The sequence below is a fragment of the Macaca mulatta genome, chromosome 12 (genome assembly GCF_049350105.2).
Source record: "Macaca mulatta isolate MMU2019108-1 chromosome 12, T2T-MMU8v2.0, whole genome shotgun sequence".
Lineage (NCBI taxonomy): Eukaryota > Metazoa > Chordata > Mammalia > Primates > Cercopithecidae > Macaca > Macaca mulatta.
In genome coordinates, this window is record NC_133417.1 from 129781042 (window position 1) to 129796446 (window position 15405).

The following is a 15405-nucleotide window of genomic DNA, read 5'->3' on the forward strand; positions in this document are numbered from 1 at the left end:
GACAGAGCAAAACCCTGTCTCAAAAAAATTAAAAACATAAAAGTGTACTTTTAAGTACATTTTAATTAACCCTAGAACACTACACATAAAAAGGCAATATAAGTAAATGAAGGATATGAAAAATTTTAAAAATTTATCTTGTAGAACATGAAGGTATCAACACTTTCTTTTTGAATCTAAAATAGCCTTTTTTTTTTTTTTTTTGCATCAGAGTCTTACTCTGTCACCTAGGCTGGAGTGCAGTGGCATGATCTTGGCTTCCTGCAACCTCTGCCTCCCAAGTTCAAGCGATTCTCCTGCCTCAGCCTCCGAGTAGCTGGGATCATAGGCATGCACCACCACACCTGGCACATTTTTTGTGTTTTTAGTAGAGACGAGCTTTCACCACATTGGACAGGCTGGTCTCAAACTCCTGGCCTCAAGTAATCCACCCACCTAGGCCTCCCCAGGTGCTGGGATTACAGGTGTGAGCCACTGTGCCTGGCCTAAAATAGCTATTTTTAATAAGCATTTTTAAAAAGTGTAGTTTATTTTAAAAAAAAATACTATATAACATCTGCACCAATTCATTAAACACATATGTAAGTGCCTAGTTTGTACAAGGAGCTGTGGTAGGTATTAAAGAGGTAATAGTGACACAAACATTGTTTCCATCCTCATACAGTCTAGTGGGCAAACTACACACTGAGCAGTTGGGTCGTTAATGACTGTGATAAATGTTGCAACGGAATAGTACTAGGTACAATGAGAGCAACTGCAGCCAGCTGGGAGTACGTGGGTCAGGGAAAGCTTACCAGAAATATAAGGTAAGACATAAAGGGTAAGTAGAGCAAGTGACATTAAGGGGGAAAAAAAAAATTCTAGAAACATTTCCAGACAGAAAACATGTAAAAGAATTCCAAGATGAGAGGTAAGGATTTCAACAGGGCAGTAACATGATCAGATTAGGCTTTAAAATAGTAATCCTGGGAGCAATATGGAAAACAGAGAAAAGCCCAGTGAACACTGTAAGACTAGCAACACTGAATATTTCAAGAAAGAAATGAAGGTGGTTTGATGTTGAATAATAGACAATAAAGAGAAAATGGCAGAGTCTAGCAACAGATAATGTAGGGAGAAAGAAGAAACTTACAAGAATATAGCCGGGCGCGGTGGCTCACGCCTGTAATCCCAGCACTTTGGGAGGCTGAGGCAGGAGAATGGTGTGAACCCGGGAGGCAAAGCTTGCAGTGAGCCGAGACAGCGCCACTGCACTCCAACCTGGGCGAAAGAGCAAGACTGTCTCAAAAAATAAAAAAAATAAAAAAGAATAATTCTCAGGTTTCAGTATGAACAACTGAATGACAGTGATTATGAGCTCATTTGGACGTGCCAAGTTTGAAGTACTTCAGAGAATGAAGGCTCCATTAACTAGACAAATGAATATATGAGTCTGAATCTCAGAAAACGAAGCTAGAAACATAATTTGGGAATCATCTGCACAGAAGCACATGAAGCTCCCGAAGGTGAAGAGTGCGCATACCATGAGAAGAACATCTAGGACTAAATCTCAAGAATGCCTCTATTTAAGGGGAGATGGTGGGGGCAGTTAGTAGTAGTTGGAGGAGGAGAGGCTAAAAACAGTAAAAAGGCAGGTAGGAGGCATACAAAGAGAGTTCTTTGTTACAGAAATCAAGGAAACATGTTAGAAGAAGGAAGGAATGACCAACTATGACAAATGCTGCTTTAAAAAAAAAAAAATCAAGGAGAATGGGGATTAGCAGTCTCTTCGTATTCTGACATGCACAGATACCATGGTGATACTAGTAAGGGCAAAACCAAACATGATAGTTGAGATAGAAGCTTAACTATAATGTATTCAAAGTGTATGAAAGATCAGAAAAGGAAGATGGCAAATGTCAACATTTCTTATGACACATTTAGCTATGAATGACAGATGAGAGATCCCGGGAGACAGCGCAGGGGTTCACCAGAGAATTTAATGGAATTATATTCTGAGGATTGAGTGAGTGGCCTGAACATGTTTAATGTTGGTTAAGATCCAATATGAAAGGCAGAACCCTAAAATACTTAAGGTTCATGACAAGGTAGAAGGGGATTGACCTATAGCACAGGTTGAGACATGGCCTCTGACAGAAGAGGACACCACCCTCTACTAAGAGAGGGAAAAAGAAAAACATAAAAGAGGAGAAAATACAAGTAAAGTTCTAGATTTAGTGGCAAAAAATAAGCATAGTTCCTACCTGATGCTTTCTCTTTTCTCTGAGAAGTAGAAGGCAATATCATTTACTACAAGGGAGAGAACCCAAGGCAGAGCTGGAGGTCTGAAGAGAAATAACTGCTGGAGCAAGCTGACTAACGAAAAAGAGTGAAACTGCTGGGCAGTGTGAAGGGTTGACCACAGGTCTTTGATGCGACAAACAGTGGCATCAATCTACCCTGTATGAATTTTCAGTTCATGCAGCACTGTGGTACAACCAAACGGGTTTGATGAAAAGATGAAGGGACAAGAAATAATACCAGTTAATCTCTAATGAGCATGTTACTATGGGCCAAGCCCTACAAGTGCTTTACATGAATAGTTCTGCTTAATCCTCGTGACTACTCTACCCCATATTATTTTCATTTTATAGACAAGGAACCTGAAGCATGAAATAATTAACTTCTTGACCACATGTAGACCTGGAATTCAAGATTTGAGATTTCACAGCAAAAAAAAAGAGGAAGAAGAAAAAAGAAAGAAAAAAAGGGAGGCAGAGGACTAAAACAAAACAGACTTTAAAAATAACATCAGAGTATGCATGTGTATAAAATTTTAAAATACTTCTTTTGTCAACAGAATAAACTGTAAGATTACAAGTGGTTTTTTATCTTAATGTTAGATAGTCAGGATGCAATTTAAAGACTCACCATATCTAGAACTTCGAAAACAGCAACAAGCTAACTTATTTCAAATTTATATGCCAGATATCATGATACATGTTGTCTCATACCATCTCATTTAACTTCAAAATGATAACACAAGGTTAATTTATAACTGGATGAGAAAAATGATGCTCAGAAAAGCTAAATAATATGTTATAACTTTTATCAAATCCCTTAAAAGTGAAGTGACCTCTCCCTGACCCCCTTTGCCACTAAGCCCTTACAAAACCAGGGGTAACAGGCCTGACTGAAATCACAGGGCAGAACAAAAAACTTTACAGTTGTTTGTTCACATTGGAAATTCTTTCCAAACATTGCTTTATTCTACCAAATAAAAGAAACTAGGACAAGCTCTCATCACTGCATTAAAACTAAAAAAACTAGAAATAAAAATATAAAAAGGCAAAACCTTGGGAAAAAATAATTATATCCAATACACAAACATAAACCCTGAAGTAAAACAAGTCATTAACTTGCTAATTTTAGAGTGATACAATAATTAAACTTAATGAATCTAGAGTCATTCTATAACACCAATTTTTTTTAACTGATAATTTAATCTCTCTGAAAGTTATTAAACAGCTTAGATCAAAGTCAGTGTTTTCCAAGTGGTCTTGCTGAACAGGATTTTTTTTCTTGACTGATAAAAATAAAATACAGCAACAGCTGGTGAAAAATGGAATATACACGTGGAGAAGCTAATATCCTTAAACAAGACTAGTTGCAATAGTGCACTGCAATAATTTACTATTAAGAGAAATAGATGGCAGCTATGAGAGTATGACTATCAGGAAAAATACTTGTATTAATATGACATCCTCTCTCACTGAAGATGTAAGAATTTAGGATTTGGGTTGGGTGCGATGGCTCACACCTGAATCCCAGCACTCTGGGAGGCTGAAGCGGACAGATCACGAGATCAGGAGATCGAGACCGTCCTGACTAACACGGTGAAACCCTGTCTCTACTAAAAAATACAAAAAAAATTAGCTGGGCGTGGTGGTGGGTGCCTGTAGTCCCAGCTACTTGGGAGGCAGAGGCAGGAAAATGGTGTGAACCCAGCAGGCGGAGCTTGCAGTGAGCAGAGATAGCACCACTGCACCTCCAGCCTGGGTGACAGAGTGAGCTCCATCTCAAAAAAAAAAAAAAAATTTAGGATGTAAAAACTTGTAAGAGAATATTCAGCTTTTGTTTCTCATATTGTCATTCAACAACTGTTGAGATGTTAATATGGTTTTTTCCACATTTTTCACTGACAAGTGCTAAATACTAAGAAAAAAATTAAATCATTCCCTTTCAGTTTCACATTCTAAGCATTCACTAACTATGTGAACAATTAAGATTTTTATTCACATAGGCTTAGGCTGGCCCTTACAAAGAAAGTACTATTTAAAAAACAAAAACCACCTTCCACACTGAGATGTACTATAAGTTAGACAGAAAATCATTGTGTTTTCAAATGTTTAATTTCCTTTTTTTTTTGAGACAGAGTCTCACCCTGTTGCCCAGGTGGGAGTGCAGTGGCACGATCTCACCTCGCTGCAACCTCCACCTCCCCGGTTCAAGCGATTCTCCTGCCTCAGCCTCCCAAGTAGCTGGGATTACAGGTGCCCACCACTGCACCTAATTTTTGTATTTTTAGTAGAGACACGGTTTTGCCAGGCTGGCCAGGCTGGTCTCAATCTCCTGACCTTAAATGATCTGCCTACCTTGGCCTCCCAAAGTGCTGGGATTACAGGCCCAGCCTTCAAATGCTTAACTGCTTAAAGGAAGAAAACATTAAAAAAGCTTTACTTACCATGTACATTAGTATGTCTCTAATCATCACCATAGCTGTTTGATGATCATTCCAAGCTTGATTTAGCGTTTGAAGAAAGTTGTTATTCAATGAATTTAGTACATCTTCTCGCACCTAGTAACAGAAGAGTTCATTAGTTTGCACACACACATCCACACACTCATATATATAGGCATGCACATATCTGTTTAATAAAATAATGAAGTGGAATCCTTAATTTTAAATCAAAGAAATGTTATAGGCTAGTAGAAATATTTTAAGCTATAACCTATACACAGATGAGTATCAAATGTATATGTATAGTACAGACTTCTCTTCTGATCTCCAGAACATAAATCAACTTCCTAGGTATTTCTCAACCCTCCAATGACTTAACATCATTGTCAGAGTAAAATCCTATATTCTTATAGTAAGTTACAAGGGCCTGTAAGACTGGCTCCATGCTACTGCTAAATTTCCTACTACACCTTCCCTTCCCCAACTTTGAATAATGGTTAAGAACACTGATTTTGGAGTCAATTACCTGGGCTCCAATCCCAGCTCCCTAACAAACTGGGTGACCTGGGATAAATTAATCTCTGTGCCTGTTTCCTTATATGTGAAATAGCATTCTTCTTGTAGGATTGTTTTAAGAATTGAATTAACACTAGTAATATACTTAAAACAGTGCTTAGTACTCAGTAAACACTCTATAATAAACTACTTAGCACACTTCAGCTACAATGGCCTCTTTACTAAACACAGCAACTGTGCTCTGCCATTCCTTCTGCTGCAATTCACATGGCTCGTCCCACTCATTTTATTTTGTTCAAATTTTGTCTCTGGAGAGGTCTTTCCCAACCAATTATTTCAAAGAACCCCTAGCTCTACTTCTTCATCATACAATTTGTTTCCTGTCATAGTATTCATCATTACCTACAATATTACAATTTATTTGTTTATTGTTTCTTCCACTAAAATGTAAATGTCTCCATGGTGGCAGGATTTCTGTCTTTTCCATGTGTATATCCCACACCTAGAATAGTGCTTGGTATATATAATACCATTTATTTCATATCCCTGCCCTCCAATGCCATGATTCACCTCCAACGTCAGCACTTTCAGGATATCTGCTTTTGCACATAAAGTTCCCTTGAGTCTGAAATGTCTTTCTAATCCAACCCTGATAAAGACTACTCAAGACTTCAAGAATTCCTTTCCACAGTCCACAAGCTTAGTACCATCCTGATAAAATGTTATTGACCACTACTCCTTCCTGCTATGCTAGCTGCCCAGTAGAAAGACCATTTCACTCAGAAACAGAATCCAGACTCTGGTTCTCGTTTTATCACAAAGTCGTCGTGTGTTTGTCCCTAAGTTCCTGTAACACTTTGGGACTATACTGCCAACTTCTACAGTTATTCAAATCCAACCTTCCATAATCCAGCTCAAAAAACTCTCAATAACTCTAGCCTAAACAATACTATTTTATCTCCAAATATCCTTTACCATAGAGAATTTCTAATAGTGGTTACACTTTTTCAGATTAGGAAAATGCTGAAGTTATGGTGCTTTCTGAGAAACATCAACTACTTAACGTATGTTGAGATATATAGACACCTCTGAAACAATTATAAATACACATAAATAAAACACCATTCTGTTATCAGATCTAATATGAACAACTGGCTAAAAGTGCCAAAGAAAATACACACAACACACTGTGGAAGAACAAGTTCAAACTAGGAAAACAGAATCTTTTCCTACATATTGGGGAAAATGAGGTTATTAGATTTAATGATGAGACAATACATCTAGTCTACTAAATGTACAGTATAAAAATCACTAGGCCTATACCACATAATTTAGAATTTTATCATATATTTAATCTTTTGTTGACAAGACTAAGCTCCATGACTTCAAGTTACATCATCCAGAAATTATTCCAAAAATTTTAACTATATCGTTAGTTAATAGAAATACTTATACAAAATGAATAATGTATCATTTGTTTCAACTCATTAAATCTAGCACTTGTCAGATGCAAATCTCCCCCACAAAAACCCAGCAAGTTGAAAACGTGCTTATTTTCAAAATTTTACACCAAGCTTTGTATTCCTTTACTAAAGAGTAGCAATTAAATTAAAATCATGACAATGCAAAGGCAATCTATACTACATACAAAAAAAAAAAAAGTATTTGAAACATCAGATTATCAAGTCCATTAATTATTCTTAAGGACTTACATGAACTTCTACATACTGCTACATTATAAAATTAAGTTAAATGTTAACTACATTAAAATCACCCTGAATTTGGAACACAAAAATGTGCCTGCATATTTGTTGAATGAATGAAACACTGACCAATTAAATAAAAAGTTAACGTTATAAAATAAGGCAAGTTCTTTAAAATCACTGATTTGTACATTTTATGATAAAATATATTAAGTATTTACATATTTGTCATTTATATTTATACCTGCCTTTCAGCAAAATAAAATGTGATCTACTAGTACACTGTGTCATAAATAACTGCCTTATTTGCATCATACCTCAAAAAATTATCCTGACCAACCAATAACAGTGAATTTTACTAGCAGAAAATAGCTGCAATTAAGAGCTAATTTTATGTTTATTTTTCAATTATGCACACACACACACAAACTCATGACTAAAAGAAATAAAATGAATGCCTTAGATACACTACTGCAAGGTCTTCTTACTCAGATTACACTATGAACAAAAAATGTTTCCTCTAACATTTCTGTAGAAAAGTAGTTGAAAGTGAACAGATATTTACTCAAACATACACAATAAAATGGTAGGAATGAGATGAAGATTATGAAGATTAAAATAAGCTTTTAAAAAGATGGTTAAGTTGGCACATAAACTACACATTAAGTGAAAAAAAGATCTTTATTTTACAAATTATTAACATCTTATAAAAAATTGAAAAAGCAAGCAAGCATGGGAAATATGGTGGAAATACCCCTCCCAGGGTAACATTGTTAATCTCATGGCCTAACACAATTACCTACTTTCTGCACCAGCAAGGCAAATGGGAGGGAACCCTGCTCTACAGGTGGTACCAGAACCAAAACGACCTACGGATTAAGTATGAACAGATAATTAAAGAAAACCTATAATGAAATTACACAGATAAAGAGTTGAAATTTGAAGGGAGAGACATGGAAGAACAAGTAGCAACACCAGAGAAATTGAGAGCAGGATGGGACCAGCTGTGACAAAAAAGATGAAATGAAGTATGAGTGATGGAGAACTGATGGCTGTGCCTGGCACTAGCATTGCAAAGGAAGAAAGAGAAAGCTCAAAATAGTGGATCACAAATCAGGCAGAGAATCAGAGTCACTCAAGAGCTTTTACAAACAGATTTAAGTATGATGCAGTAGTGCATCTGTGGTCTCAGCTACTCACGAGGCTGAGTGGGTAGGATTGTTTGATCCCAGGAGTTTGAGGCAAGCCTGGGCAACACAGCAAGACCCTATCTCTAAAAATAAGTAAGACTTCAGAGAAGAGAATGAGAAAACAAGCCACAGACTGGGAGAAAGTATTTGCAAAGGACAAATCTAATAAAGAACTATTATCCAAAATATATAAAGAATTCTTAAAACTTAGAAAGTAACTCAATTTTTAAAACCAAAGAAGATATACAAATGGCAAGTAAGCATTTGAGAAGATCATATGTCATTAGGATACTGCAAATTAAAACATCAATCTGATACCATTACATACCTTTGAGAATGGCCAAAACACTGACAACACCAAATGCTAGCAAGGACGTACAGCAGCAGAATATCTCATGCACTGCCAGTGGGAATGCAAAATGGTACAGTCACTGTGGAAGGCAGTTTGGCAGTTTCTAACAAAAGTAGACACACTCTTACCATATAATCTGGCAATCACACTCCTGAGTATTTTCTTAAATGAGTTGAAAACTTATGTCCACACAAAAACCCACACACAAGTGTTTAAAGCAACTTTATTCATAATTGCCAAAACTTGGAAGAAACCAAGACCTTCCTCTGCAGATGAATGGATTAATAAATTGTACTGCATTTAGAAAATGGAATATTACTCAGCACTAAAAAGAAATGAGCTATTAAGCCATGAAGAGACATGGAGGTAACTTAAACGCATATTACAAAGTTAAAGAAGCTAACCTGAAAAGGGTGTATACTGTATGATCCAACTATATGACATTCCGGAAAAGGCAAAACTAAGGAGACAGCAAAAAAAATAGGTATATAAGTAGGCAGAGCACAGGATTCGCAGGGCAGTGAAACTATTCTGTATAATACTATACTAGTGAATGTATGTCTAATCGCATAGACTGAGTTCATTACAAAAGTGAGCCCTCATGTAAACTATGGACTTTATGGAGTGATGATGACCTGTCAACGTAGGTTCATCAACTGTAATAAATGTGCCACTCTGGTGTGGGATGTGCACAATGAGGGGAGGCTGTGCATATGTTGGGGTAGGGGTGTATGTGGGAAATCTTAGTATCTTCCGTCCATCACTTTTTTTTTTCCCAGACGGAGTCTCGCTCTGTTGCCCAGGCTGGAGTCCAGTGGCGCAATCCTGGCTCACTGCACCCTCTGCTTCCCAGGTTCAAGTCATTCTCCTGGCTCAGCCTCACTAGTAGATGGGATTACAGATGTGCGCCACCACGTCTGGCTAATTTTTGTATTTTTAGCAGAGAGACAGTTTCACCTTGTTAGCCAGGCTGGTCCTGAACTCCTGACCTCAAGTGATCCACCCGCCTCCATCTCCCAAGGTGCTGGCATTACACTGTGTCCAGTCTCTCCACTCAATTTTGGTGTAAATCTAAAACTGCTCTAAAATCCAAAGTTTATATTTTTTATAAAAATAACTTTATATTTTTATATATATTTATATATATTATAAAGTTTATATTTTTTTTTAAAAAAAAAGGAGAGGAAGGAGGAAGAAGAGAGGAAGAAGAAAGAAAAAAAGAAGAAAGAAGAAGAAACATTTGGGGGCCACCCAAGATCAAAAGACAACCCTAATTTTAAAGTATCTACCCAGGTGATTCTGATACACCATCCAGGACTAGGAAACCACTGGTTCCCACACTAGCCATTTCTGTTTCTTTCCTTTGCAGAACTTCTTCAACATGAACATGTTTTTATATTGTTGTAATAATAGCACTTATGCAATTCTGAGTCCTGCTTTTTTCTTCTAAAAAACAAACAAAAAAAACCACACAGGATCCATGTGCAGAATGTGCAGGTTTGTTACACAGGTTTATGTGTGCCATGGTGGTTTGCTGCACCTATTGACTCATCCTCTAAGTTCCCTCCCCTCACCTCCCAGCCCCAAACAGGCCCTGGTGTGTGTTGTTTTCCTCTGTGTCCACGTGTTCTCAATGTTCAACTCCCACTTATGAGTGAGAAGAGTCCTGACTTTTTAATGCCACTGATTAACATTTAATATTCACTTTTGGTTTAGTAGAAAATACCTAGCTGTATCATATCATTTCCAATGCACCATAGTAGTCCAAAGAAAAAGGTTACATTACAATAAAATGTAAGAAGAAGATGTCATCTGATAATTTTAAGCAAATGATACCAAAAGCATAATTTATAAAAGAAAAAATGCTAAACTGGACTCTCCTGAAACTAAAAACTTTTGTTCTGTAGACACAGTAACAAAGAGAAGCTACACACTAGGAGAAAAACCAAATGACTTGTATCCAGAATATATTAAAAAAAAAACCAAAAACTCTTAGAACTTAGCGATGACAGCAAATAAATTAAAAAAGGGCAAAAGACTTGAACAGACACTTTGCTGAATGAAAGAAACCAGTCTCAAAAGATTTCAAACTATAATTCCAATTATATGACACTCTCAAAAAAAAAAAATCCAAAACTATAGTGTTAGACAGCAGATCAGTGGTTGCCAGGAACTAGGAATTAAGAGAACTATAAAGGGTAACAGGAAGTTTACTGGGGTCAATCGACTGTTCTATATCAACCGTGACAGTGGTTACATGAATCTATACGTGTGCTGAAATTCACAGAGATATATGAAAATAAAGGCCAATTTTATTATACACTAATTTTAAAAAATTTGAAGTAATTATTATTTGAATATTGTCCTGTTTTATGATTTTATCATAAACATAAGCTATGATGCCACAAGCTTTATTCATAAAAGCAATTTAAATTCCAAACAATGAAAGAATTGTTAAACAATTTGAGTGTATCAACCTTATGAACCACTCTGCAACAATTCAAATTTGCCTATTCTTTGTTTCTGTGGATATAGCTTTTCTTGCATTTTTAAAATTTAAATCCTTAGCAAAGATTAAAGTGGAATTACTGTCAAAAGGAAACCTTTTTCTTTTTTTAAGAAACAGGGTGTCACTCTTTCACCCAAACTGGAGTACAGTGACACAATTATAGCTCACTGCAGCCTCAAGCTCCTGAGCACAAGTTATGCTCCCACCTCAGCCTCCCAAGTAGCTAGGACTTCAGCAGCGCACGCCAGCACTTCTGGGGCGCGCACGTGCATGCGTGTGCGCGTGCGTGCTTGTGTGCATGTGTGTAGCTAAGGGGTCTGTTTTGCTCAAGCTGGTCTCGAAGTCCCGGCCTCAAAATGATCCCTCCACGTTGGCCTCCCAAAGTGTTGGGATTATACGTATTAGTCACTGTGTCTGGCCTATTTTCAACTGTATAATAAAACCTGCTTAATGATAAATTAATGTCCAAGCTGCAATACACACATCCTCAAGTCAGTCAAATTACTGGTAAAGAGAAACAAAAGGAGTTGGAAAGGAGGACGACAGGAGAGAACAGCAGGCATTGGCATGACCAGGAGCTACATGCTCCCAAACTCTGCCCTTGAGTTTTCATTCTCAAGGATCTCCGTGGATTGACAAGGAAGCTGATACTGGGCCAGCAGCTCTTGGGCTAGCTGAAGAGCTAAAGGACATAATGTGCACAGTACTCCCATACCCCACAACGCACAGAATTGCTTTTAATCATTAACTAAAATTTTTCACACTCTAAATTTCAATGCCTGGGGCAAAATCCCAGCCAGCCAATCCTAATTAAACGTCTAGGTAAAACAAAGAAATCATCAGCTAAAACAAATTAAGAACTTTAATTCTAAAGTTCACTGAAACTAAAACAGAGTCACATAATCAATGATGATATGGAATATTGAAAATTGAGGACTTCCTTGGTAAACAAGTCTCCAAATTCAGGACAACATTAGGTCCAAATATAGACAAATTCCCGAAGTACAGAAATTTATACTTGGCATTACTGTCCATCGAAAAAATACTTATCGTGTATTAAAAACATAAAATGAGACATAATAACATGGAGCACATCCTAATTATACCAGGACATTAAAAAGTATCACAAAGGTACAATAACTCAAAGGTATGTCATTCTATAAATCTATAGTATTTTAACATTCACCCAGAAGCTAAGATAATCAAAATCATCTAAGGTTGAGTATCACTTATCCAACATGCTTGGAGGCCACTTGTGCTTCGGATTTTTGACTTTTTCAGATTTTCGGTTTTTTCAGATTTTTGGATATAATACTTACCAGGTGAGCATCCTTAATCCGAAAATCCAAAATCTGAGATGCTCCAATGAGCATTTCCTTAAAGCATCATCTCAGCACTCAAAAAGTTTCGGATTTTGGCCAGGTGTGGTGGTTCAATGCCTGTAATCCCAGCACTCTGGGAGGCTGAGGTGGGCAGATGACTTGAGCTCAGGAATTTGAGACCAGCCTGGACAACATGGCGAAACTTTGCCTCCACCAAAAATACAAACAATTAGCTGGGCGTGATGGTGCGTGCCTGTAGTCCTAGCTACTCAGGAGGCTGAGGTGGGAGGATCACTTAAGCCCAGGAGGTGGAAGCTGCAGTGAGCCAAGATCATGCCACTACACTCCAGCTACAGTGACAGAGTGAGACCCTCCCATCTCAAAAACAAAACAAAACAAAACAAAACAAAACAAAGTTTCAGATTTTGGATTTTTGGATTAGGGATACTCAACCTCTCTGCAGACAACTGCCCAGGAAGTCACTAACTAAGGACTTTGACCAAGTCACCTAACCTATCTAGTCTGTAGCACCTCTTTACCTGTGATATGACTATGGTTGATTAGATCAATGATGTCTTGTTCCACTGAAATGCCTTACTTAGTACTAGTGCCAAAAAGACTTCATTTCCCCTGATTAAATATGATTTATAATAGTTTTGTATGATTTTTAAAATTAGGGGTTCTATTTTAAAATAATTGACAGCCACTGGATGCCTGCTATCTTTCTGGCTCTAAATTCCAAAACATGTTGCCTGTTTCATCTGTTAAAGACAGCGCAATACAAAAACATGCAACATTTACTATGACCTACAAAAACAGCACTTAATGCCATAATTTCTTCAATCACTTTATTAACGATGGATAAGTTGCTTTTAGTTTACCATTATAAATAATGTTACAAAAACATTCTTACACATATTTAAAAAAGTTTAAAAAAATAAAAATAGCATTTAAATTTCCACTTAAAACATACTTTTTTCAGTCCTGCATTAATCACATGTGGTCTGGGGGTTTGTCGCTTTATAAATTTTGCCAGTTATATAAATTTTATTCTCCCAAGGAATGCCATTAAATAATGCTTGAAGATTTCAAAATTTTTCCACCTTATCACACCACAGCGATATGACACAAACCTATCAATAAAAGTGGCTTACTACAGAAAGTGAATCACAATGGGAGTCAAGTCATAAGGTATAGAGGACAGCTGACACAACTGTTTGGAAAAAAAGCTTCATGGCTCTTTCCCTCACCCTGAGAATTCCTGAACTAAAACATTAAAAAGAAACATTGCAATGTTTTGCGATTTTTACAGAAGTCATATATAATAAATAGGGGCAGGTCAGGAACAGGGACGCTTGCTTTCTTTTCCTCTAAAGGACAGAAATTTCTGAATAACTGGAAGGAACTCTTTTACCTCGTACTTTGAGGAATTCGTAACGCAGCCAAACTCCAATTATTTGTACAATTAATATAAAGTTGGTTAACAGATGTTACTCTCACAATACATAAGCAATCTTAAGGTTTCTGTATCTCAAACAAGCTTCTACTAAGGCCAAGATAATTAATTTAAAGTTTTGTAGATATTTTAAACTTTCCAAGAATTAACTAATGATGAGATTCCTGAATGACATAAAATTCACTGTCCTTTTCATACAGTAGACTGTGTTATTCTCATTATTTCTAATTAACTTTAAGAATTAAGATGGCGGCCGGGCGCGGTGGCTCAAGCCTGTAATCCCAGCACTTTGGGAGGCCGAGACGGGCGGATCACGAGGTCAGGAGATCGAGACCATCCTGGGTAACACAGTGAAACCCCGTCTCTACTAAAAATACAAAAACTTAGCCGGGCGAGGTGGCAGGCGCCTGTAGTCCCAGCTACTCGGGAGGCTGAGGCAGGAGAATGGCGTGAACCCGGGAGGCGGAGCTTGCAGTGAGCTGAGATCCGGCCACTGCACTCCAGCCTGGGTGACAGAGCGAGACTCCGTCTCAAAAAAAAAAAAAAAAAAAAAAAGAATTAAGATGGCAATAGTGATCAGGAAAATCATACCAGTATCCTTAAAAAAAAAAAAAAAAACAGTAAGATAGCCACTGTAGGGAAAACATTTTCTCCACTGCTGCCAGAAGATTCTTCATTAAGTAACTTTCTAATATACACAGTAATGTAACTTACAGCATTTCACAAAAAACACACTAATCTCAATTTCAAAATCAAATTCATTCTTAGTGGAAATATTCCCCATTCTTACTCTTTGCTTCAAGTGTCCAAAATGAAGCTCTTAAAGAAATGAAGTCCTATTATCAGACATCAACCACCCATTCAAAAGTATACTAAATATTTCCCCAGACTGACAATTTATGTATTTATGTTTGCTTCCAGCAGGCAAAGCAGGGTGCTAGGCACTATGAGGAATACAAGATACTTTCAGCCACTTTACAATCTCTGAGGGAGAGGGGAGAAGGGGGAGCCGAATATTAGCATTCAAATGACCTCAATACAAAGTAGAATACAATAAATAGCACTACAAAAAAGTTACAAAGTTTAAAGAAGGAACACAGAACAGGTGTTAGGACAATACACTTTCACAATTTCATACATAATCTGCTACATGTTGAAGCAAATACTATTTTTAAAATCACATGAAATTTGACATTTTTTAAAGGCATTCTTAGTTCAAATATGCTTTGAAAGTGTTCTTAAAATAGTATGACTTAGAAAAATAATGATTTCTCAATCAGTACAAAATACTACTATGAAAAATGATAGCTTTTTACTTACTGGTTGGAAAGGAATGCAGATAGAAAAATGACAGTACACCACAGAAAAACACCACTATGACTTATTATTTGTAAAGTATCCTATTCCCAATGGTTAAGATATACATTAAAAACTATTATAGCATTAGTATCATGGTTAAACTTAGTAACAGGCAAACTGACAGAATTAATCAGGAAAACATACACAAAGCATGACAACACAGCAACTCGTCTTTTGTTCTCTTGAGTATGATAGAAAAAAGAACCACGGTTTCTCAAGATTATATGATCTGGTTCTAAGCCGACTGACAGACTTCAATCTCAAAAAAACAGAGGCAT

General features: G+C 36.9%; 1 protein-coding gene across 3 annotated transcripts in view; it reads right to left on the reverse strand.

Annotated features, from left to right (window-relative positions):
* The window catches only part of CUL3 (cullin 3), a 112672-nt gene that overhangs the window by 57632 nt on the left and 39635 nt on the right, over positions 1–15405 (reverse strand). For all 3 annotated transcript variants that reach the window (NM_001266652.1, XM_077956456.1, XM_015111032.3), the window contains 1 exon segment: positions 4724–4837. In NM_001266652.1, coding sequence (NP_001253581.1) covers positions 4724–4837 — 114 coding nt within the window.